The sequence below is a fragment of the Acomys russatus genome, chromosome 17, assembly GCF_903995435.1.
Source record: "Acomys russatus chromosome 17, mAcoRus1.1, whole genome shotgun sequence".
Classification (NCBI taxonomy): Eukaryota; Metazoa; Chordata; class Mammalia; order Rodentia; family Muridae; genus Acomys; species Acomys russatus.
In genome coordinates, this window is record NC_067153.1 from 51,855,917 (window position 1) to 51,879,037 (window position 23,121).

At 47.3% G+C, this 23,121-nt stretch overlaps 1 protein-coding gene across 5 annotated transcripts in view; it reads left to right on the forward strand.

The window, feature by feature from the left end:
* The window catches only part of Shank3 (SH3 and multiple ankyrin repeat domains 3), a 60,803-nt gene that overhangs the window by 3,939 nt on the left and 33,743 nt on the right, over positions 1 to 23,121 (forward strand). For all 5 annotated transcript variants that reach the window (XM_051160213.1, XM_051160214.1, XM_051160216.1 and 2 more), the window contains exons 6-12: positions 1 to 76; positions 166 to 282; positions 899 to 976; positions 2,338 to 2,404; positions 18,401 to 18,677; positions 21,485 to 21,678; positions 22,650 to 22,763. The exon at positions 1 to 76 is cut by the window's left edge and continues 92 nt beyond it. In XM_051160213.1, the coding sequence (XP_051016170.1) occupies positions 1 to 76; positions 166 to 282; positions 899 to 976; positions 2,338 to 2,404; positions 18,401 to 18,677; positions 21,485 to 21,678; positions 22,650 to 22,763 (923 nt within the window). The remainder of the gene's footprint in view (positions 77 to 165; positions 283 to 898; positions 977 to 2,337; positions 2,405 to 18,400; positions 18,678 to 21,484; positions 21,679 to 22,649; positions 22,764 to 23,121) is intronic.

Here is a 23,121-nt window from a genome sequence, read left to right on the forward strand (position 1 = left end):
CTGCTGTGAGCTGCTTCTCCATGATCATGCACAGCTGGGGACCACTGATGAGAATGGTTGGCAAGAAATCCATCAGGTGAGCCAGGGGGTCCAGGCCGGGCCCAGGCTCTATGTAGGTGGTCCCAGCCTCTGCCCGGAATGCTTTAGTACCTCTCTTCTCCTCAGGCCTGCCGCTTTGGACATGTGCAGCACTTGGAACACTTGCTGTTCTACGGGGCCAACATGGGTGCCCAGAATGCCTCGGGAAACACAGCCTTGCACATCTGTGCCCTCTACAACCAGGTATGCTTCTTTGAGTCTCGCCTCTCTGTGGGCCCATTTGCAGTTTCTATGTGTGGTGAAGTGTGACCACATGTGTGTATGTGCCTGTACACAGATGACTGTACACCCTAGCTTGTGTGACACTCTATGTGTATATTCTGTGCTCAGTCTGGTGGTGGTTACTGGGTGGCCTACTTAAACACATCTGTTCTCTGAACACATATGTGCCCATATGTCCACACGTATGTTCTTTTCTTTTTTAGATTTATTTATTTACTTATTAATTATGTATACAGGGCTCTGCATGCATGTACACCTGCATGCGAGAAGAGAGCACCCGACCTCATTATAGATGGTTGTGAGCCACAACGTGGTTGCTGGGAATTGAACTTAGGACCTTTGGAAGAGCAGACAGTACTCTTAACCTCTGAGCCCTACATGTATGTTCTTAACAACTAGCTCTCAGATGAGAGCTACTTATAAATTTCTAGCTAACCTAGGTGTGCACCGAACAGATGTGGGTCTGTGTGTGTGTGTGTGTGTGTGTGTGTGTGTGTGTGAGTGGTTCTTGTGTACCTGCCATGGTCTGTCCATGCCTCTTCTGCTGCCCAGTGTAATTGCTGCTACCTCCCAACAGGAGAGCTGTGCTCGTGTCCTGCTTTTTCGTGGTGCCAACAAAGACGTCCGCAATTACAACAGCCAGACAGCCTTCCAGGTACAGGGGTGGAGGCCAACTGTGTGTGTGTGTGGGGGGGGGGCTTTTGTGTCCTGTTGCCCCTTGACTCTGAACCCTGATTCTTCCGCAGAGGGTAAGAAGGGAACGCTCGCCCTCAGGGCTGCCACAGATGGTGGAGTTGTGACTGGGCTAGTGTGGCGGCCGGAATTTGAGGGAGCATGTTGGTGTGGTAGTGCCCTTTACCCTCCTTCCATGGATTAGCATCATGTGACTCCAGGACTCTGGGAAAGAGCCAAATGGAGAAGGCAGAAAGACAGGTGTGGTGGGCCTGATTCCCCAGAAGCAGACAGGAGGAATACAGAGGATGAAGCTGAGATGTGTGTGATCTCTACTACACCCGACTTGACCCAGTTTATATTTCTGAGCTGTTTGTTTGCCAGGCTGGCTGGCACAGGACAACCAGGGAGCCATCATCATCTCTGTGGCCTGGAGCTTTGGAGGAGTTGAGGGTATCGTGGAATTTTTGGACAATGAAAGCAGCAGGGAAGGGTGTGACTATTATTCCTTTTTTTTTTTTTTTTTTTTTTTTTTCTATTTTGTATAGACAGGGTTTCTCTGTGTAGCCCTGCCTATTCTGGACTTGCTTTGTAGACCAGGCTGGCCTCGAACTCACAGAGATCCTTCTGCTTCTGCCTCCCAAGTGCTGGGATTACAAGAGTGTGCCACTGCACCCAGCATGTGTCTATTATTCTTTTTTTTGTTTTGTTTTTTTGAGATAGGGTTTCTCTGTGTAGCCTTGGCTGTCCTGGACTTTGTAGACCAGGCTGGCCTCGAACTCACAGCGATCCATCTGCCTCTGCCTCTTGAGTGCTGGGATTAAAGGTGTGCACTATCACGCCCAGGCTTGTCTATTATTCTTAATGGGAGCCCAGGCCCCTGAGAATGTCAGAAAGGCAAGCTGCTATGGTCGTGTCTGGCAGTGTGAGGCAGAGGTTGAAGATCTGGGGATGTCTGGAAGTAGATGTATCGGGGCCAATTAGCTGGTGGCCAGGTTTGTGGACATAGGTAGGAAGAATAAGGGTTGAAAAGCTGTGGGGCCATGTTGGAGACAGGAATCGTTGGCTGCACATAGCGGCAGATTAGAAGTTCTGCTAGTGTGACCAGACCTGTTCATGTTTAAACTCTAAGCCTTGTGTCCCAGAAGCACCTTGGACTTAGGTAGCTGATGGCAGTGGGCCAACCCTAATTACTGGTACCCTTGTCTTTTGTCTGTAAGAAGTGGTGTCTCAGTAGACATTGACTGTTGTGACTTGAGAGAAAAGTGGCTTCGGGAGCATCTGGGGTAGGGGTCAGATCCGTGTTGCTGAGCCTCCCTTTACTTCTTGACTTCTTTCTCCCAGGTGGCTATTATCGCAGGGAACTTTGAGCTCGCTGAGGTAATCAAGACCCACAAAGACTCGGATGTCGGTGAGTCCTGCCCACTCAGAGGCCCTTACTGAACGTGCTTTGGTTGTCATTAGCAGTGGGGGATGTAACAAGGCCCCCATATGGTTCCAAGACAGCTGTCTGCTAACGACCCTCGCAGACATGGGGAATGTGGTGAAAAGGGGCCTGTGTGAACTGGACAGAATTCTTGGTCAGGGCCTGGAGCAGGTCTGGGCTGTGGGCTGGGATAGTAGTGGGCCAAACAGTTGACATTTAAATCAGGGTCTGTGGTTCCCACTGGGTACTAGGAAGGATCGTCTGGGACTATGGGGTGGCAGATCTCACTCCAGCCTGGAACGTGATGGTGTTTAGCTTCCTATGGCTTTCAGTGTGACAAGATCTCATGACCCTACCCGAGGAGAAAAGAAACAACACAAAACACAAAACCACAATGGTGAGGGTGAAAACTGAAGTGGGAATAGGCTTGTGGCTGGCTACTTGGCCAGTGGGTTTGAGCTCCCAGCAGGCAGCGCTTAAAAAAAGACTTGGCATATGTATAAGCCTCATAAGGAGTGCCAGAGCCGCATGTATAGCTTTAGCTCCAAGACAGGCAGGCGGGAGGGTTCAGCCTATGCTTCCATGCACGTGGGGTGTGTGTGTGTGTGTGTGTGTGTGTGTGTGTGTGTGTGTGTGTGTGTGTGTGTGTGTGTGTGTTTCTGGAGCCAGCCTGGTTCATCCCGGGTACAGGTGACTAAATCCGCAGGGTACCGTGGGCCTGCCCTCCAGTAAAGGGTAGCTCTCTGACTGCAACAAAGCCTTCTAGCCGTGGGGATCCCTTCATGTTCTGGGTAGGCTTTTCTGCCTGTGATTCTTTCTGGAACACGGAGCCCCAGGCTCCTCTTTCTTCTGTGAGTGTTACCTGAAGCGTCCCCATTTCTTGTTTCAGTTTGCAGTGACACTGGGCCGCAAAGGGCTGGGGGCTCACATTAAGGTTACAATGTTCCCTGGTTCTATGTCAGTCTGGCTTGCGGGGGTGGTGGTGGTGGTTCATCTTTGGATGGGGTTAAGATTACTGTAAGTTTTATGTTTAGGGCTCTTGAGCTGCTCTCTGCTAATAGGCTTAGTTATAAGCTCCTTGAACCTTGCAAGGTGGCTCCATGGTAGTGGTTGAACTGAGGGCGGGTGGCCTCTCCAAGAGAGCTACCGCAGCACTGCCGAGTGACTTCATGATCTGTGGTACAAAGCTGGGCTCCGGTGCAGGGAAAAAGAGCAGGGCATAGTTTTGGGGTTGATATAGGGGCAAGAGACAAGTACAGTTTGCTTGAGGCTGACAGCGTTAGAGTTGTATTTTCTGGGATCCCCCTGCCTGTGGATGTTCGGATGTTAATCAGGATGTTATGGCAGCCTGGTTGTCTAGTCTTGAGAGAACTGCTGACAACAGCAGTGCTTTCCTTCGTCATAGGTGAAATGTAGTGTCTTACAGCTGTGGCATCTTCTTTTCACCTTGGTCTTCTACAGCATTTGATCCTGGAAGGGCCTGGGTCCTAGGAAGTGGCCTGTTTGTATCTGATTTCTCATGGGATGAGGAGCTTGTATAATATCTAGAATGAGATGAAGAAATATTCCTCTGAGCTGGGTGTGGTGGCGCATGCCTGTAATCCTAGCACTTGGGAGGCAGAGGCAGGTGGATCACTGTGAGTTCGAGGCTGGCCTGGGCTACAAAGTGAGTTCCAGGACAGCCACGGCTATACAGAGAAACTCTGTCTTGAAAAAAAAACCAAAACCAAAACCAAAACCCACCAAAAAAACATAAAACCGAGAGAGAGAGAGAGAGAGAGAGACAGACAGACAGACAGACAGACAGACAAACAGAGACAGAGAGAGAGAGACAGAGAGAGATAAATATTCTTCTGCCCTTCATCCTAGGATTCTGAGGGTCACAAGCTAAAGCTCACAGTCCATTTTACCCAAGTGTGTTTGCTCAGTTGAGGTTAGGCACATCATTGCTGGGTAGAGTGGGCATCTGTATCATCTGGTCCTGATGCAGGTGTCTGCTCTTATAGCTCTATAGCTCTATGTCATCACACATTTTGATGCCTCTCCTTGTTAGGTTTCTATGGTGGTAAAACATCATGACCCAAAGCAACTCGGGCAGGAAATGGTTTATTTCAGCTTACATGTTCCAATCACAGTCCATCATGAGGGGAAGTCAGGGTAGGGACTGAAGTCAGGAACTTAAAGGCAGGAACTGAAGCAGAGGCCATGGAGGGATGTTGCTTACTGGCTTGCTTCTCATGGCTTGCTTGCTCAGCTTGCTTGTTTATATAACCCAGAACCACTGGCCCAGGGGTGATACTAGCCACACTGGGCTGGGCCCTTCCACATCAACCATTAGTAATAAAAACAATAACAACAACAACAACAACAATAATAAATAATAATAGCAGCAGCCCCATAGATTTGCCTATAGGCCAAATTGATGGGGCATTTTCTTAATTAAAGTTTCCTTTTCCTAGATGCCCCTGGCTTGTGTAAAATTGACAAAAACAAAACAAAACAAAACAAAAAAAACCTTGCCAGTATATAACCAGTTGTCCTTGTATAGGATGATATGGTCATGAGATTTAGTATGAACCTTTTTATCTCAGTTTTCATTATTGGGCTTTTTTTACAGAGAAGGAAACCAAAACTCAGCAGACTGATGACAAAACCTAACCTTAGACCTGGGGACTCAGGGTCTGGGTTACCCACTGCCCTCTGCACATATTCACTCCAAGGATATTTCTAAAGTGACAGTTGTGAGCGACTGTGTCTCACTCTGGCCTCTGAGCAGATGCCCACACACAGGAAGGTTGTATGGAACTCTCTGCCTAGTCATCCTCCACTTCCTTCTTCAGGGTAGTGTCTGGTAGGCGCTCATGTCGTGCTCCAAGAGTCAGGACACTTCCTTGAGTCCTTGGGTGGGACTCTGTCCTGTCAGTGGCTTTCTCTGCTTCTGGTTGCTGTCCCTAGGCTATCCTCTTTCAAGCAACTTCCTACGCATACAAAAACATTCCATGTCTCTATGTTCTCACGGAATGTCTATCTTACGTTTTTGGTAAGTGCCTCGGGAAATGCTTCTCACATGATGATGTTCTGATGATGTCACCTGGAGCGCTTGTGCAGTGTAGGTTCCGATGATGTCACCTGGAGCGCTTGTGCAGTGTAGGTTCTGAGTCTGGGCCTGCGTAGGGCCTGAGCTTCTGCACTGGTCATCAACTCAAGGTGAAGCCTGCTCTGATAGTCCTGGGTCTACTCTTTTTTTTTTTTTTTCCGAGACAGGGTCTCTCTGTGTTAGCCTTGGCTGTCCTAGACTCACTTTGTACACTAGGCTGGCCTCGAACTCACAGCGATGTGCCTTCCTCTGCCTCCTGAGTGCTGGGATTAAAGGCATGCACCACCACGGCCTGGCTCTCTACTCTTTTTATAATGGGTATAGACAAGCCTGGCACGTAGTACTGCAGGCTCAAGCCTGCCCACAGTATAGTTGTATTTAAACGAAGAAACATTTCTTGCCTAAAATTGACTTTTACTGTCAATCTGGTGGCATTCCTTACATTTGCAGTATTGTACTCCGGTTTTGTTGAATCCCAAAATGTTTTCATTTCAAAGAATACTTCAGATATATTAGGCAATTTTTCTGTGTTACTCTCTTCTGCTAACCTGTCAGCTGAGAACATAATTTCTCTTTGCATTTACCTGTTTCATATCAATGGAATTATAGTATGGCCCTTTGTGTTTAGCTTCCTTTATTCGTTATCTTTTTGAGTCTCACCTGCCTCGAAAGATCACTTCCCTTTATTCTGTCTTAAGGCTAAAAAACATCCTATTGTCTTTATGCATGGCATTTAGGTTATCCATTCATCTGTTGGTGGATATATAGGTTGTTTCTACTTTAAAGTGTGTGTGTGTGTGTGTGTGTGTGTGCGCGCGCATTCATGTACACACCTGCCTGCTTCTCTGTATGTGCATCACATGCATACAGGGGCCCTTGGGGGCCAGAAGAGGGTATCTGATCCTCTGGAGCTAGAGATGGTTATGAGCTGCCCAGTGTAGGTACTGGGAACCAAACCCATGTCCCTGTGCAAGAGCAGTATCCACTCTTTTCATTTTTTTGGTTTTTCAAAACGGGTTCTGACTGTCCTGGAATTAGCTCTGTAGACCAGGCTGGCCTCAGAGATCCACCTGCCTCGAGCTCTGGGATCAAAAGTGTGCGCCACCACCACCTGGCTGAACAGTATTCACTCCTAACAGCTGGGCTGTCATTCCAGCTAGTTTCTAATGTATAAATATTTCTGTCGCACCACATGTTTGTACATGTATTTATAAGAACACTTATTTACACTTCTTTTGGGTTTATCCCTAGGAGTGGAATTGCTAGGTCATACAGCAGACCTTACAGTTTTAAGGAGTTGGTTTTTTTTTTTTTTTTTTTTTTTTTTTTTTTTCCGAGGCAGGGTGTCTCTGTGTAGCATTGGCTATCCAGGACTCGATTTGTAGACCAGGCTGGCCTTGAACTCACAGAGATCCTCCTGCCTCTGCCCCCTGAGTGCTGGGATTAAAGGCGTGCACCACCACCGCCCGGCACAGTTTTGAGGAGTTTTTAAAAACTGTTTTCCACCAAACTTCTATCACTGTTTATGAGCATCTAGCATCCTTACATTTTCCCCAGTGCTTGTTTGGTTTTTTGTTTGTTTTGGTTTTTGGTTTTTGGAGACTAGGTTTCTTTGTGTAGCCTTGGCTATCCTGGACTCACTTTTTGTAGACCAGGCTGGCCTCCAACTCAATGAGATCTGCCTGCCTCTGCCTCCTGAGTGCGGGGATTAAAGGCATGCACCACCACGCCTGGCCTTTTTTTTTTTTTAATTGTAGTTATTCTGTTGGATATGGTGTGGTATTTCATTGTGGCTTTGTGGTTCCCTAAAGCCCAATAATATTAAGCTTATTTTCATGAGTCTGTTGTTCATTTGTGTGTCTTTGGAGAAAGCCTTTGCTCACTTAATTTTTTTTTTTTTATTATTGCCGAACTATAATCATTCTTTATATATTTTGAGAATATAAAGAAGGTAGGGCCAGCAAGGTGGCTTGGTGGGTAAAGGTGCTTACTGTTAAGCCTGACAACTAGATTTCAATCCCTGGGAAACCCACGTGGTGGGAGAAGAGAGCTGACTCCTTCAGGACCTTCATGTGTGGGCCATGGTGCATATGTGTGTTCATTTACACACACACACACACACACACACACACACACACACAGAGAGAGAGAGAGAGAGAGAGAGAGAGAGAGAGAGAGAGAGAGAGAGAGAGAAATAAATAGATGTAACAAAAGAAAAGTATAGGGTTTCATGTAGCGCAGGATAGTGTTGAATTTGGTATGTAGCCCAGGCTGGCCTCAAACTTTTGATAATTCTTCTGCCTTAGCCTTTGAGTTCAGGGAGGAGCTACTACCATGCACTGCTTTGCTTTGAATTCTGGTGTCAGGTGATCTTCTGCCCCAGCTTCTTGAGTAGCAGGGATTATAGGCACTTATCATAAAAACAAAAACTGCTTTCTATTAGGGGTGGTTTTTTTTTTTTTTTTTTTTTTTTTTCTCCTTCAAGACAGGGTTTCTCTGAATAGTCTTGGCTGTCCTGGACGCACTTTGTAGACCAGGCTGGCCCCGAATGCACAGCGATCCGCCTACCTCTGCCTTCTGAGTGCTGGGATTAAAGGCGTGTGCCACCACTGCCCAGCTATGTTTTGTTTTTTGAGACAGTGTTCTCTATGTAGTCCTGGCTGTCCTAGAACTTGCTTTGTAGACCAGGGTGGCCTTAGACTCACAGAGAGCTCCCAAGTGCTGGGATTAAAGACATATACCACCATGCCTGGTACTTTTTTTTTTTTTTTTTAAACAAAAACAGTTATTCACTTTGACCAGAACTTGCGCATAAGTGTCACCATAATATGTCATGACTAGATGCCTTTGACTCAAATCAAACTGTTAAGTTGTTGAAGATTAACTGGTTGGTGGTGGTGGCGCACGCCTTTAATCCCAGGACTCAGGAGGCAGAGGCAGGTGGATCTCTGTGAGTTTGAAGCCAGCCTAGTCTACAGAGCAAGTCCCAGGACAGCCAGGGCTACACAACGAAACCCTGTCTCAAAAAAGAGACGTTGAAGATTTTTGTTGTTGTTGATCTCATTTTTGTCGCGAGCATAGAGTTGATGGCTGTGGAGACACATTTGACACCCTGGCAAGAATATACACACTGGAGAATTATGATGACTATCAGGCAGATGTCCAAGACTGGAGTATGTCCTTAGCCGAGCATCCCACCAACCAAAATAATATGCACAATTCTTTTGTTTTATAAGACAGTGCCTTTCTACATCCTGGACCTCGTTCTGTAGACCAGGCTGGTGTCCAGCTCACAGAGACTGCCCTGCTTCTGCCTCTGAGTGCTGTGATTAAAGGTGTGTGCCACTTTGCCTGGCTCAAAATAGCATTTCTCTAGAACGAAAGCCTAGCAAAGGTGAATCATCAGAGCAAACGAAATCAGTCAGAGTCTAGAAAGAGTTAGCCAAGATTTCTGGGGTTGAGCTCAAGCCATGTGTCCTGGCTTGTATCTTAAATGCCGGTACTCCTGGCACTGTGGAGATAGCTGACCTCCCCTGGTGGCCAGCACTCAGGGCTAGGGCTAGCCTCTGGAATTGCATCAAGGACTCTATCTCTTTCCAGCTTTGGGGTTTCAGGAACGGAGCAATTCTTGTTCTTAGTGATTCTGAGTTGGGAAGTGGGAAATAATTCAACTGGAGGGATACAGGAAATCACCATCCAGTTCAGTCTGTAGATAATAAACAGTATCGATACAGTTCTAAAACAGTAAGCGGGCCAACAGTCTCAGAACAGTGCACTGCAGTTTTCTGTGAAGCGTAATTTTCTTCTCTGTAGCCACGTCAGTCTCTTGGCCCTTACCCTACTTACAAACGTAGCTGGCAAGGCCTGGGACACAGCTGCGTCAGTAGGCGGCCCCGTTGCTGGTGATATAGTGTTCTAGGGTGAACGATAAGGCAGCCACAGCTGAGCACACATGGAACTCAGCATTCTGGAAGTGAAGACACAACCGGAAGTTCAAAGTCATCCTCAGGGAAAGAGAGCTTGAGGCTAGCCTGGGCTACACGAAACTGTCTGCTGGCAACAACAAAAAGAACCCAACAACATGTTTAGTAAGAAAAGTAGTTAACCCCAGGGGCGGACCTTCATGAGTTTGGTTTGCTGGAATGTTTGACGAGGAGCCTCTGTTTGAACTTGTAAAAATCTTGCAAAGGTTCAGAAATGAAAGCAGGACAAATTTCAGACTTCCCCTGCAGTAATTAGTTGCTTCTTAGGTCTTTCAAATACCTTTAGGTTTCTTTTACACATAGTAAGGCTTGGAACAGCTCTTGCAGGTTGGCATTCTACGTAGGCTCTCACGTCACACCTTAATCAAAGCCGTGGCTGTAGAGTCAGTTTTTCCAATTGTACTCTGTTAAAAAAAACAGAATTGTTTTCTTATTGAACATGTGCAGATAATTATATGACCATATAATAAAAATATCTGTGCTTAACTTTTCCAGTGCTGAAGGATCAGGTAGGGAAAAGAAGCAAATATTTCAGTTTCAATTTTTAGAAAGTAACCAGTAGGCCACAGATAGTGTAAAAGAAAAGGGAAACATATTACTTTAAATCTAGAATGTTGAAATGAAAAATTCAAATAAACATAAAATCATCCACCTTATCTTTTTTTTTAAACTTTATTTTAAAAGTTGAAAAAAGCCAGATGATAGTGGCATATGCCTTTAATCCCAGCACTCAGGAGGCAAAGACTGGTGGATCTCTGTGAGTTTGAGGCCAGCCTGATCTACAGATCAAGTTCTATGATAGCCAGAGTTACACAGAGAATCCCTGTCTTAAAAAAGCAGAAAAAAAAAAAAGTTAAAAATCACACACTAAAATTAACCAGACTCAGATACCTCATTAGTTTTTTTTAGTCTTGTGTCATCATTTCTTTTTCTCTTTGTTTATTATTTTGAGACAGGGTCTTGTTCTGCATCCTGGAAGGTCTGGACCTCACCCTGTAGTCAAGGCTGGTCTTGCACTTGTAGGGATCCTCTTGCCTCAGCTGGGGTTACAGGTGTGGACCATTATTCCAGGCGTACCTCCCTCATTCTTCTGTGCTTGGACTTGGTTAGTGGTCGCCCTAACCCACCGGGTGTTTCTTCTACCTCTTCTTCAGTCTGTTTTCCTCTCCTCTCTTCTTTCTTCTCTCTCTCTCTCCTTCTCTCCCCTTTGCTTTTTCTTTTTCTTTTTCTCCTCTTCTGGCTCTGCCTCAGTCTCAGTGTTAACTATGTTGCCCAGGCTGGCCCTGAACTCCTGCGTTCACACAGTCCTCTGGACTTGTGACCCCAAACGCATGCCACCATCTTTGGCTTTCATTTCTTCATTACAACTCTTATCCGAGAACTTTTTTTTTTTTTTTTTTGAGACAGGATCCCTCTGTGTAGCCTTGGCTGTCCTGGACTCGCTTTGTAGACCAGGCTGGCCTCGAACTCACAGGGATCCACCTGCCTCTGCCTCCCTAACTGCTGGGATTAAAGGCGTGCGCCACCACCGCCCGGCCCGAGAACTTATTCTTATCCAAGCAAATGGACACCTATGTTCCATACTACCTGTCCAACAATATCTTTGAAGGAGAAGTGATTTTGGACTACAGCTAGTTGCATATACTGTTGGAGAAGAGTGACAATGGCCGGGCATGATGGTGCACGCCTTTAATCCCAGCACTCGGGAGGCAGAGGCAGGCGGATCGATGTGAGTTCGAGGCCAGCCTGGTCTACAAAGTGAGTCCAGGACAGCCAAGGCTACACAGAGAAACCTTGTCTCAAAAAAACAAAACAAAACAAAACAAAAAACAAAACAAAACAAAACAAAAAAGAAAAAGAAAAAAGAGGAGGAGGAGGAGAATAATAACTGTGCTTGGCAAGACGAAAGTCAGCTATGGTTGAGATCTGATGATGAGGTTGGCACACGAGGGATTGGGTTACTTCCTGTGGCTTACAAGAGTTTAGCACAACCAGACTTCATGACTGATACGACTGTATCAAGATAGGGCCAAATTTCTAATAATTTCATGCACTTTTAGGATGTGTGTTTGTATCAGGAACGTATGTGAAAATACAGTTAAATTTTGGTACCTGGGGGGTGTATGCCTGTAGTCCTAGTACTCTGAAAGGTGTCGCAGGATAATAAATTTGGGGCCGGCTTGGGCAAAATAGGAATTTCCTGTCCTTACCTCCAGCCCCACCCCAAAAGGAGACTTAGTATTAACTCAGGTGACAATGTTTTCATATAACTTAATACATCAAACAAGCTTAATTAATTTAGTATATCTTCAATATTACAGGGGCCTTTCTGGATTGTTTCAAATTTAGGATTAAAAATCAATGTAGGAGCCAGGCATCGTGTTACAGGTCTTTAATCCCAGCACTTGAGGGGCAGAGGCAGGCAGATCTCTGTGAGTTCCTGGCCAGCCTGGGTTACACAGTGAGACAACCAACCAACCAACCCCAAACCAAACAAAACCCCAAAATTACCTAATGCACTCTGAATTCAGTAACATATTTTTCTTTTGTCTTCATGTCTGGTTGACCAGTAACATTGGTGACAAACACAGAAGGGATGGCTTTCAATAGATTTCTAGCTTTTTCTAGTTCAACCTAGCGACATGTTTAGATTACACGGGAGATCAGGTTGAAACTTTGAGAAAGGCAAACTGCTTTTTATTTAGACAGGAATACCTTTATTTATTTTTGAGCTCAAGACTTTGAACAAAGTCTAACAGTGGTTAAAAAGCAGACTGGAAAGCTTGATTGTTGTAGATGCTGTAATTCTGGAGGTAGAGATAGGAAGAAGAGAGAGTGAGGCTAGCCTGAGCTATGAAGGGAGACACACACACACACACACACACACACACACACACACAGACACACACACACACACACACACACACACACACAGACACACACACGGCCTGTTGTGGTTTCCAAGCTGTTAATTTTTCTTAAGAGTCCTGGTTGCTCCATTTAAATAACCTATTATTTCCTGTCTTCCTGGAAATTTCCTACTGTGATCTTTTCATTAAATCCATCCCAAAGACTCTCTACAGGACTCAGGACAGTTTTTATTTCAACATCAGAAGTTGAAGATGATGATGATAATAATAATAATAATAATAATAATAATAATAATAATAATAATACAACCTCAAAATACTCTCAAAACCAGAGAATTTCACACAAAATTAAGAGCACAAGAGGGTTCTGAGTGAGCACCACAGGGCTCAGCAGGTGACTGCCCCTGTTTGTGAGTGGCTCCAGTAAGATCTCTGTTTCTTCTTACACTTGATCTGATAAAAGAAAAACTCAAGTATTCTGTAACTCATGAATAGAGGGACATGTATCACTCTGCCAGCAGGAGAAGGGAGAAAGTTTAAGGTATTTGTGGAAGCAAGGCAAGAGGTACAATTTTGATTGGCTAGAAGTTCTTGGTGTTGTCTAACTGCTGCAGTTTCTAGCGTCAGTTCAAGGTCTACACTTGATGTGAGTTTGCCCAGGTGGGATGTGAAGGTCTAGCGTCACCACAGCTAATGGAATCTGAATAACCTTTTAACCCCTACCAGCCACTGAGTTTTCTTCTAAGTTTCACAGGTTTAGCTTTTTTATTTAGGTCACTGATCAACTGTAACTTAGTTTTTGTATGTTCTGAGAGTTCAGAATCAGTTTTCGTTTGGATATTTGGTTGTTTGGCAGTATTTCTTGAAGCAAGTTTTCTTCTTTCATTGATTATTCATTGCTGGTGTGTAGAAACGAGCTCGTCTTGTACCAACTTAGCTGTATTTGCTTATCAGCTTTCATGGCTTTCTTGGCGGATTATTGGGATTTTTCTATATATAGGATTATTCTGTCTGCAAGTAGAAATTAATTGACCTTCTTTTCTAATTTGGATGCATTTCATTTCTCTCTCTCTCTCACTCTACCTTTTTTTTCTGTCTTTCTGGTGCAGTCTCACTACGTACCTTTGGCTGGCCTCAAACTCCTGAGGGCTATGATTAGAAGCAAGTGCCACCACGCCCAGCCTTATTCGATTTTGTTGCCTAAGTGCTCTAGTGAGAACTTCTCTACCATACTGAACCACAGAAAGGAAAGTAGGCATCTTGGTGTTGCTCCTCATATCAGAGGAAAGCTTTTTAGTCTTTCACCATTGAGTGTGGATTATAAATTAAGGCCCCTTAACATATTGACTAAGTTTCTTTCTTTCTTTCTTTCTTTCTTTCTTTCTTTCTGGTTTGTTTGTTTGTTTGTTTATTTGTTTGTTTGAGACAAGGTTTCTCTGTGTAGCCTTGGCTATCTTGGACTTTGTAGACCAGGCTGGCCTCGAACTCACATCGATCCACCTGCCTCTGCCTCCCGAATGCTGAGATTAAAGGCGTGCGCCAACACCACCCGGCCTAAGTTTCTTTCTGTTAATAGTTTTCTGATGTTTTATCATTGAAGGACATTGGATTACAGCAGATGATTTTCATGCATCAGCTCAAACAGTGATGTTGGCTTTTCTCTTTGTTCTACTGACATAATACATTGGCTACTGAAGTTTTTCGCTTTATCCTTGGAAAGCTTTATCTAGGCGGGTATCAGTCTTAGCTGCTACTTTTTAACCTATTTTAATTTGGATTTCTTATGCCTCTTCCTTTCTTCCTTCTCCATCCCTTATCCCTTCTAATATCTTCCAACCCCCCAACACAAGGTAGGAAAGAAAGGTCAGTGGGGGTAGGGGGTGGAATTCTCTTTACTACTTCTGGCTTGTTAGGGTCACCGGGGTTCTTTGCGTCTGTACCAATCTCAGTTGTCATGTTATCCAGCTAACCAGCAACCAGCAAACCAACATCCTTCCTTCTCCGACTATCCCCTCGGAGTGTTTCTCCAAGCCTCTCTTTTTCTCCTTCTGGGCTTTGGCCTTTTTATCTTCTCAGAGTCCTCAGGGTTAAACTAACTGCAGCTAGCAAAGACCAAGCCCCTCTCTGAGCTGGATGAGGCTGTGATCAGCTGGCAAAGACCACGCCCTTGCACGAGGCAATTATAGTTAACAGCTGTGGCTATACTAAGGCAGCCCCATATCCCACACTTGGGATTAAAACAAAAACATGTTTACATAACAAAACTGAGTTTTTAAAGAAGCCAAAACTTCCACTACAATCAATCAGTAATACAGAGTCACTTAGAAATTGTTTCCTTCTTCCCTGCTTCTTTGGAAGAGTTTGAGAAGGACAGACGTTGACTCTTAAGTGCTTGTAATAATGCCATTTCTTATCACTTTTCTGATGCTGGTAGAATGACTGGGATTTCTCAGTCAGTTTCTTTGCTTGTTTTGGTTCTGTTTAGATTTTCTATTTCTTCTAGGGTCAGTTTTTGTAGTTTGTGAATTTATCTGATTTGGTGGCAAATGATTACTATAATGCCGTTTTGTATTTTATTTCTGAAAGATTGGTGATAACACCCCCAAACAATAGTTCTCAACCTGTGGGTCACCAACTCCTTTATGGGGGTCAATTGATCCATTCACAGAAGTCTCCTAAACCATCGCCATTTTGGCTGTTTACATTATGATTCATAATAGTAATGAAATTACAGTTATGAAGTAGCAATGAAAATAATTTTATGGTTAGGGTCTCTACAACATGAGAAACTATATTTAGGGGCCACAGCATTGGGGAAGTTGAGAACTACTGCCCTAAATCATTTCTGATTTTTTTGTTTGTTTGTTTTGTTTTGTTTTGAAACAGGGTTTGTCTGTGTAGCCTTTGCTGTCCTGGACTTGCTTTGTAGACCAGTCTGGCCTCGAACTCACATCAATCCGACTATCTCTGCCTCCCGAGTGCTGGAATTAAAGGCGTGTGCCACTATGCCTGGCTCAATTATTTCTGATTTGAGCTTTCTTTTCCCATATTCTTTTTTAAAAAGTCAGTCTGGCTAAAAAGCATGTTGACTTCTCGGCTTATTTTATTTATGTTTATGGAGATTTTGCCGGCATGTATGTGCATCATGTAAGTGCCTGCTGTCAGCAAAAGTCAGAAGAGGACTTTGTGATTTCCTGGAACTCAACTTATAGATGGTTGTAAGCTACCATGTGGGTACTGGGAGTTGAATCTGCAAGAGCAACAAGTGCTCCTAATAATTGCTGAGCCATCTATCTCCCCTCACACACACTTTTTCTTTTAAAGGGTCATTTCTCTATGAACCTGACTGTTCTGGGACTCACTATGTAAACCAGGCTGGCTTCTAACTCATGGAGATCCAAGTGCCCATGCCTCCAGTGCTGGGATCAAAGGTGTGAGCCACTGTGCCTATGCTGTGCTGTGATGCTTTTGTTGTTGTTGAGAAAAAGTCTCATTATGATGCACTGGGTGCTTTGAACCTGCATGTGCCTTCCTACCTTTGCTTCCCTGGTGCTCAGATTATAAATATGTGATACTATGGCTGGGTCTTTCTACTTTTCTCTCTCTCTCTCTCTCTCTCTCTCTCTCTCTCTCTCTCTCTCTCTCTCTCTTTTAATTCTGGGGGTAGAACTTGACACTTGAGTATGTTAGACAAACTACCACCGAACTACATCCCAGGTGTTTGCTACTTAAAAGTACTGTTGTTGCTGGTTGCAGTGATGCATGCCTGTAATCCCAGCGCTCAGAGAGGCAGAGGCAGGTAGATCTCTATGACTTTGAGGCCATCCTGGTCTACAAAGTGAGTCCAAGACAGCTAAAGCTACACAGAGAAACCCTGTCTCCTAAAAAAAAAAAAAAGAAAAAAAGAAAAAAAAGTACTGCTGTTTCTTATTTAAATAAGTGGTATCCATTTAACATGTTCTTTGGTGTGTATATGTTTACAATTGTTACTCTTCTTGATGGATTGACTTTCTTACTATCTTTCTGACTATTGTAACTTTTATAATTTTTTTTGTGTGTGGGTGTTTGTGTGTGCATGTGTGTTTGCATGTGTGTTTGCATGCCTATATAGGCCTGAGGTCAACTTCCAGTGGTGTTCCTTGGCAACCATCCTGAATCTTGCTTGTTGAAGACATGGTTTCCCCTGGAATGGCTTGCTGATAGATTAGGCAGGCTGTTCACTGAGCCTCCCCCTGACCCCCCAGGGATCTTCTGACTTGGCCTCCTCAGCTCTGGGATAACTACATGCAGCGGCACTCACTTTATGTGGGTGCTGGGTTTCGAACTCAGGTCTTCAAGCTTGTATGTCAAGCACTTTACTGTATGAGCTATCTTCGTAGGCTTACATTTTGTTTCTCTTAAAGTTTATTTAGTCTGATATTAATATGGCTATTCCACCCTTTTGGTTACTATTTACATGAGCTGTTGTTGCGGCTGTTATTTTAAATATTCTAACTTTAGGCAGGCATTGGGGTCTTTATTCCCACCTCTTGGGAAACAAAGGCAGGCAGATCTCTCTGGGTTTGAGGCCAGCCTCATGTTCCAGGACAGCCAGAGCTGCATAATAAGACCCTGTCTTACAACAAATCAAACCAACCAAACAGCAAACAAAACTATTCTAACTTTCAATATATTTATGCCTTTGGACCTAAACAACATATAGTTCAGTATCTCGTTATCTGTTCTTAAAATAAAGTTTTATTGGAACATAGGTGAACCCATTGGTTTACATACTATTTGTGGCAGGGTTTGGGACATGGTGATGGAGACTCTGTGGCTTGCAGAGCCTGAAATAATTACTAATTCATTTTAGGATGTTTATTGACTCTGGTCTCGAATGCCTTTTTAGTTTTTAGTTTCCCTGGCTACAGTCAGTAGTATGTAGTCTCACATTAGCAGTTGTCTGATGAGATTTGTCACAGGTAGCCTGCTTCATCCTGAAGCTTGTAAAATGGGCAGCTCTGATAACAGATCTGGGTATCCCTCCGCTGGCTGAGAAGAGGAGCAAACTTCTATCTGTGAAGCTAGGGTTGCAGGCAGCGTGCCTATGATGTGGTCGTGTGGTCGCCCAGTGGCGACTTCACTAATGTGTTAACTGTTCTGATTTCCTGGGATCAATCCAAGAACACATTTTAGATGGTGTGTATGTATGTGTAAATCCATAATATGCAGGTAGGTGAGTATATGTGTGTGTTGAAGCCAGAAGTCAACCTTGGGTATTTTTTGAGTTACCCGCCTTGATTTTGGAGACAGGGTCTCTCACTAGGGCTTAGGACTTGCTGATTTTGTTATGCAGCATGCCTCAGGGATCTATTTGTCTGTCTTCACGCCCCCAAGGCTGGGATTACAAGTACATGCCAACATACCTGGCTTTAAAAAAAATTTACTTATTTATTGTATATGAGTACTTTATCTGCAGAAGAGGGCACCGGATCACATTATAGATGGTTGTGATCCACCATGTCGTTGCTGGGAATTGAACTCAGGGCCTCTGGAAGAGCAGGTGGCACGCTTAACCACTAAGCCATCTCTCCAGATCACCTGGCTTTTTTTTTTTTAAATGTGAGTGCTGGGGATTGAACTCAGGTCCTCAGTTTTGTACAGGAAACACTTTAATAACTGAACTAATAACTAATCTTCTAGCCCAGTTTTTTAGTTTAAAAAGATCAATTGCTCTACACAAAGAACTGCAGGCAACTGGGGCATGCTGGGAGTGGAGAAAAACAGTCTTCCCTAGAGAAGAGGACACCAACTGGTGATCTATTACAAATGGCCAGCTGTGAAATAACCAATTAATTATATGTACTGAGCAGGTTATATTTAGGCATGTATATGTATATACATATGTGCATGTAGTAACAATGAAAAGAGGCCATGAACTTGAATATTGGATGGTTTGGAGGGAAGGAAAGGAGAAATGTGATTATAAAATCTCAAAAAAAAAAAAAAAAATCAATTAGTCTCCAGTCTTACTCACACCCGTCTACTCTAGTTCCATTCAGGGAAACCCCCAGCTATGCAAAGCGACGTCGTCTGGCTGGCCCGAGTGGCTTGGCATCTCCTCGACCCTTACAGCGCTCAGCCAGTGATATCAACCTGAAAGGCGACGCCCAGCCGGCAGCTTCTCCTGGGCCTACTCTCAGAAGCCTCCCTCATCAACTGCTGCTGCAGCGGCTTCAGGAGGAGAGAGACCACCGTGACAGGGACGGTGAGCAGGAAAAGGACCCCGGTGGCCCCTCAGTGGCCAGGGGCAGCCACAACAAGATCAGGTAGGAGGGCATGGGAGGGCCTGGAGGGGTCAGGGTGGATGGAGAACTGTGACAAGCCAGAGCTGAAAGGCAGGGAAAGGGAAAGGTAGTTCGTGGTCCCTGTGGGTGCCGTGCAGTCGTCAAGGTCTGGGGCTTGAGGTGGAGACCCTGGGTGGAGGTTTTGACTTCTGTTGGGGTTTGGCTTGCTCGCTCTGAGGAGAGCTGCAGCTGAGGGAGTTTTGGGTGGAGAGGGTATATAGTCCAGCTTGTGGCTGGTTAGAAATGGTTAGAAATGTCTCTCTGTGTAGGCTCAAAGCCTACAGATGAGAGTTACAGTCAGCCACTCACCCCCCCATCCCCCCCAACCCTGGCTCAGTCCTGTATCCTTACAGTACTTTTTAACCTCCCTCCTGAGTCCTGGGGACCCCGAGAAACTAGGATATTTGCAGTACTGACTTCCCTGTAGCTTAAGAGTCGGCAGCATAGAATGGAGTCTCTTAACTCTGTAGGCTTAAGGGTGTCTGCTGTGCTGGCTCCTCCCCAGCACAATGTAAGGTGGTTCCTTTGAGAAGCCCTCTGGAGAGCCTGTGAGGGGTAGTCTTCTTGGCCCCTCATGCCCTGTCCATGCCAACCACTGGTTTGTAGCATTAAGTTCCCCCTCCTTCCCCCCTACTCCCCCCACCCTTGAGGTCAGGAGCGCGCGCTCTCTCTCTCTCTCTCTCTGCCGTTTCTTCAGAGCCAGGTATATAGAAGGTGTTTGGGAGCCTGCTGGATGGAAGTGTTACATAAGCAGCGTGTTGTTTTCACAGTGTCAGCTGGCTCTCACAGCCCTCTGGGCTGGTGTACCACTGGGCTGAGCAGCCAGATGCTGGTCACGCAGTTAACGTCTACACTTAGGCTAGTGTCTGTTAATACCATTGTTCAGGCTGGGGTCCTGACCTCTGCCCCCCTACCCCCCCCGCCCCCCCTCCCCACCCCCGCCCCCCCTCCCCACCCCCGCCAGGTTGGGTCAGAGACTTGTTGAAAGTCACAGACAGTAGGAATCAGCTTACCTGGGCACAGGTGTTTGGTAGAAGAAGGTAGCCTACTGGAGGCTTTTTGCCCTCTGCCTGCTTAAGTGGCCTGATTTCCATGCTGTAGATATTGGACCCCCCCCCTGCTCCCCCCCCCCCCCCCCCCCCCCTCCCCCTCCCCACCCCAGGGTTGTCTGTTTGGTTCCAAACCACAGTTCTCCCAGGACGCTTTTGCGTCGCCCCTTGGGTTTTCTAAGAATTGAATGGGTTGGTGGCTGAAAGAATTGCGTTCTAGGAGGATGTCGCAGTTTGCCAGAAGGGCTGCTTGTGAGTGGAACTGTGTGTCTGCCACTGGTCCCTTGCATTTGTGTTTGTTTACACTTGCAACTGGCACAGAATAAACTCTCCTACTCTGGGGTCTGTAGCTCACCTGCTCTTTGGGAGGGCAGAATTATTTCTTCCCCGCATTTGTTAGGTGACTGGAACCCTAGATATATGTACGTGCGTGTGTGTACATATGTGTGCGGCTTGCCTCTGGATCCCCTTCCTCCACCAACTCTCCTGACAGCAGTGGTGCTGATTGGTTCTGAGGAGGTAGCTGGGCTCGGGCTGAGAAGCACTTAAGATGAGTTGTGATGCAGGTTAAAGAGGCTTGCTTACCTGGTGTGATGGTGGTCTGCCAGTTAGGATGTGGCAGAGCATGTTGGTGCACTGAGAAGGAAGTGACCCCTCAGGCAGAGGTTGCCAGTTGTTAAGACAAAAACAAACAAACAAACAAATCCGGTGGTATTCATGGACCCTGGCGGGACTGCAGTGGCTCCTTGTTGCTCCCTGTTGGCTGAGCTTGGCATGGAGCCCAGAAATATGGTCTGCAGGTTCTGCTCCCCCCCCCCCCCCCACACACACACAGTGGCGCCTACAAGGGCAAATTGGAAGCCCAGTGAGTAACTTAATCTCTGGCCAAAAGGGCAGGGTTACAATTGTTTAGGTGGTGGGAGCAGTGTAGCTTATCTCTAAGTCTCAGAGGAGCCTGGTCATTGGCGGAGCAGGTGAATTTGGCCTGTCTGGGCACTAGGGAACCCAAACAGGTTTTTTGGATAGAAAGGAAGATCAAGCCCTCAGACTCTATACCTAAGCCTGAGAACTGGTATGGGGATGGTGGTCATCATAGAATGAACATGGTCCTAGGAGCAGGTGTCTAAGACCAGAGGAGACAAGCCCCGAGGCCCGAGAATTGGGGCGCCCAGTGCATGCTGTTGATGGTCAGGGCGTGGGGAGGCCAGACCGCTGCGCCCCGCCTGCCCTTCCCTGGTGCCCGAAGCCTCGGTGCCAGCCCTTCGCCAGCTCCTACCTGGCAGTTCTGCCCGCCGTCCCCCGTGCGCCCACCTCCTAGCCCTCGTCGTTTCAGTCCAGCCGTCCGTGTGGGGTCTGCGGGGGGCACCGCGGACTCCGGGCGCGCCGGCCGCCGCCGCCCGCAGAGGGAGGAGCTGGCGGAGGAGGCGGGGCGCGGAGCGGCCGTGGCATGGAGCGAGCCCGGCGCGCCCGGGAGCGCAGCCCCGCGGCCCCCGAGCCCTGAGCGGGCGCGGCTCGTGCGCTGGCGGGAGCGGGCCGGGCGCGGCGGCGCGGCCCATGGAGCGGCCCCGGGCCGGGCCCCCGGCGGGCGGGCGGGCGGCGGGCGGGCGGTGGGCGCTGCGGCGGCGGTTGCGGTGAGGCCGGCGGCGGGGCCGGGCCGTGCGCCATGGAGGCCCCGGGCGCCGGCTTCGCGTGCCCGCTGCCCCCCGGCATCGCGTCCGTCACCTACGTGTTCGTCTACAGCCCCAGCGGGCCCGGCGGATCCGGCCCCGCGCCCGGCCCCGGCCCGGCGTCTCCCGCGCCCCCCGCGCCGCCGCCCCGGGGCCCGAAGCGGAAACTTTACAGTGCCGTCCCCGGCCGCAAGTTCATCGCTGTGAAGGCGCACAGCCCGCAGGGCGAGGGCGAGATCCCGCTGCACCGCGGCGAGGCCGTGAAGGGTGAGGGGCGCGGGCGGGGTGTGTGTGTGTGTGGGGGGGCGGGCCCCCGGGGCACGCGGCCTTATTCATGCCATTTTGGGGTCTCTGTGGTTGGGGTGTCCCTAGGTCATTACAGCAAGCTGCTGTGCCGGGGTCTCTTTTCTGACCCTGGTTTTTATGGGCTGCTGGCATGAAGCTCTAGCGCTGTCATGGTAGAGGTTTGGTTCTTGTGGGGCGGTTCTTGTTATGATGGGGGGGGGGGGGGCGAGTGGTGGCAACGGCAACTCGGTCCTTGTGTTGGAAGGACCCTAACCAATTACAGAGCTCCCACGTCTTGTGGGGTTCCTGTGTCACTTCTGGGGCTCCTTCATTGGAGATCCTTGGGATATACAGGTGAGGGGGGCTTGCCATCTTCCGGGGGCGGGGGATCTCTAACAGTTGGGGTTGTCTGTGTGCAGTGCACATTTCTTCCATGGATGCTGCCTGTTTTGGGTAGACAAGCTCCCCCTTCATCATGGGGTTCTCTGTCGTTACTGGGTTCCTACCATGGGCGCTCTGCCTGAGAGGTGGAAGTAGTTGTGAAGATCCTGGTACATCATGCCGCCTGGCAATGACCCTGAGCTCTCGGCATTGACTCTTGGGTGGATGTCAGTTACCACCGTTGGGGGAAGTGGTCACTGTGGGCAGGAGCAGGAGTTCGGTCCCTGCTTCTGCCTCTGTCCTCTTCAAGTGTGTCCATCTGTGTCTGTCTGTCTCCCACATGTCCATCCTTTGCTGAGGCCATCTGTTCAGTTCTCTTCTCTACAGATCCCGGAATCTTCCCAGGGAAAATGCTAGGAGGGTGGGTGGGGGGGGGGGGCGGTGGCACGGTATGGGCTTGGAAAGAGAGCAAGGGTTTGGGTCATGGGCAAAACCTGAGCCTCAGGTGGCAGGGAAGTGGGTGTCCTGCCACTCTCCTTTACCCTGACAACCTGTCTGGCTTCTTTCCCTAGTGCTCAGCATTGGGGAGGGCGGTTTCTGGGAGGGAACCGTGAAGGGCCGTACAGGCTGGTTCCCAGCAGACTGTGTGGAGGAAGTGCAGATGCGACAGTATGATACACGGCATGGTAAGTGACCCCAGTTTTTTGCCCAGGTAGCCCCCAGAGGGCATATGTTCTAGTCTCTCTTTGGTTATCCTGGCAACACATCTGGACATTTCACTAAGACTGAGAAATAAACTCAAGTAAACTCAAGGTACATAAACACCGTGGGCAAGCGTACATGTACCTAGGAACATGCACATGTGAACCTGACATTTTACAAACCGTGGAGAAACTTTGCCGTGCCAACAGGAGGTACACACTCGTGGCCACCCCCTCTGTCTGCATGTTGGCGCATGGGTCTCCTGTGATGGTTGAGCCACCCCTCTGGCACGGTCTTCGCAGGAATACTGGGTTCTTGGAGCTCCCAATTCGTGAACGGCTG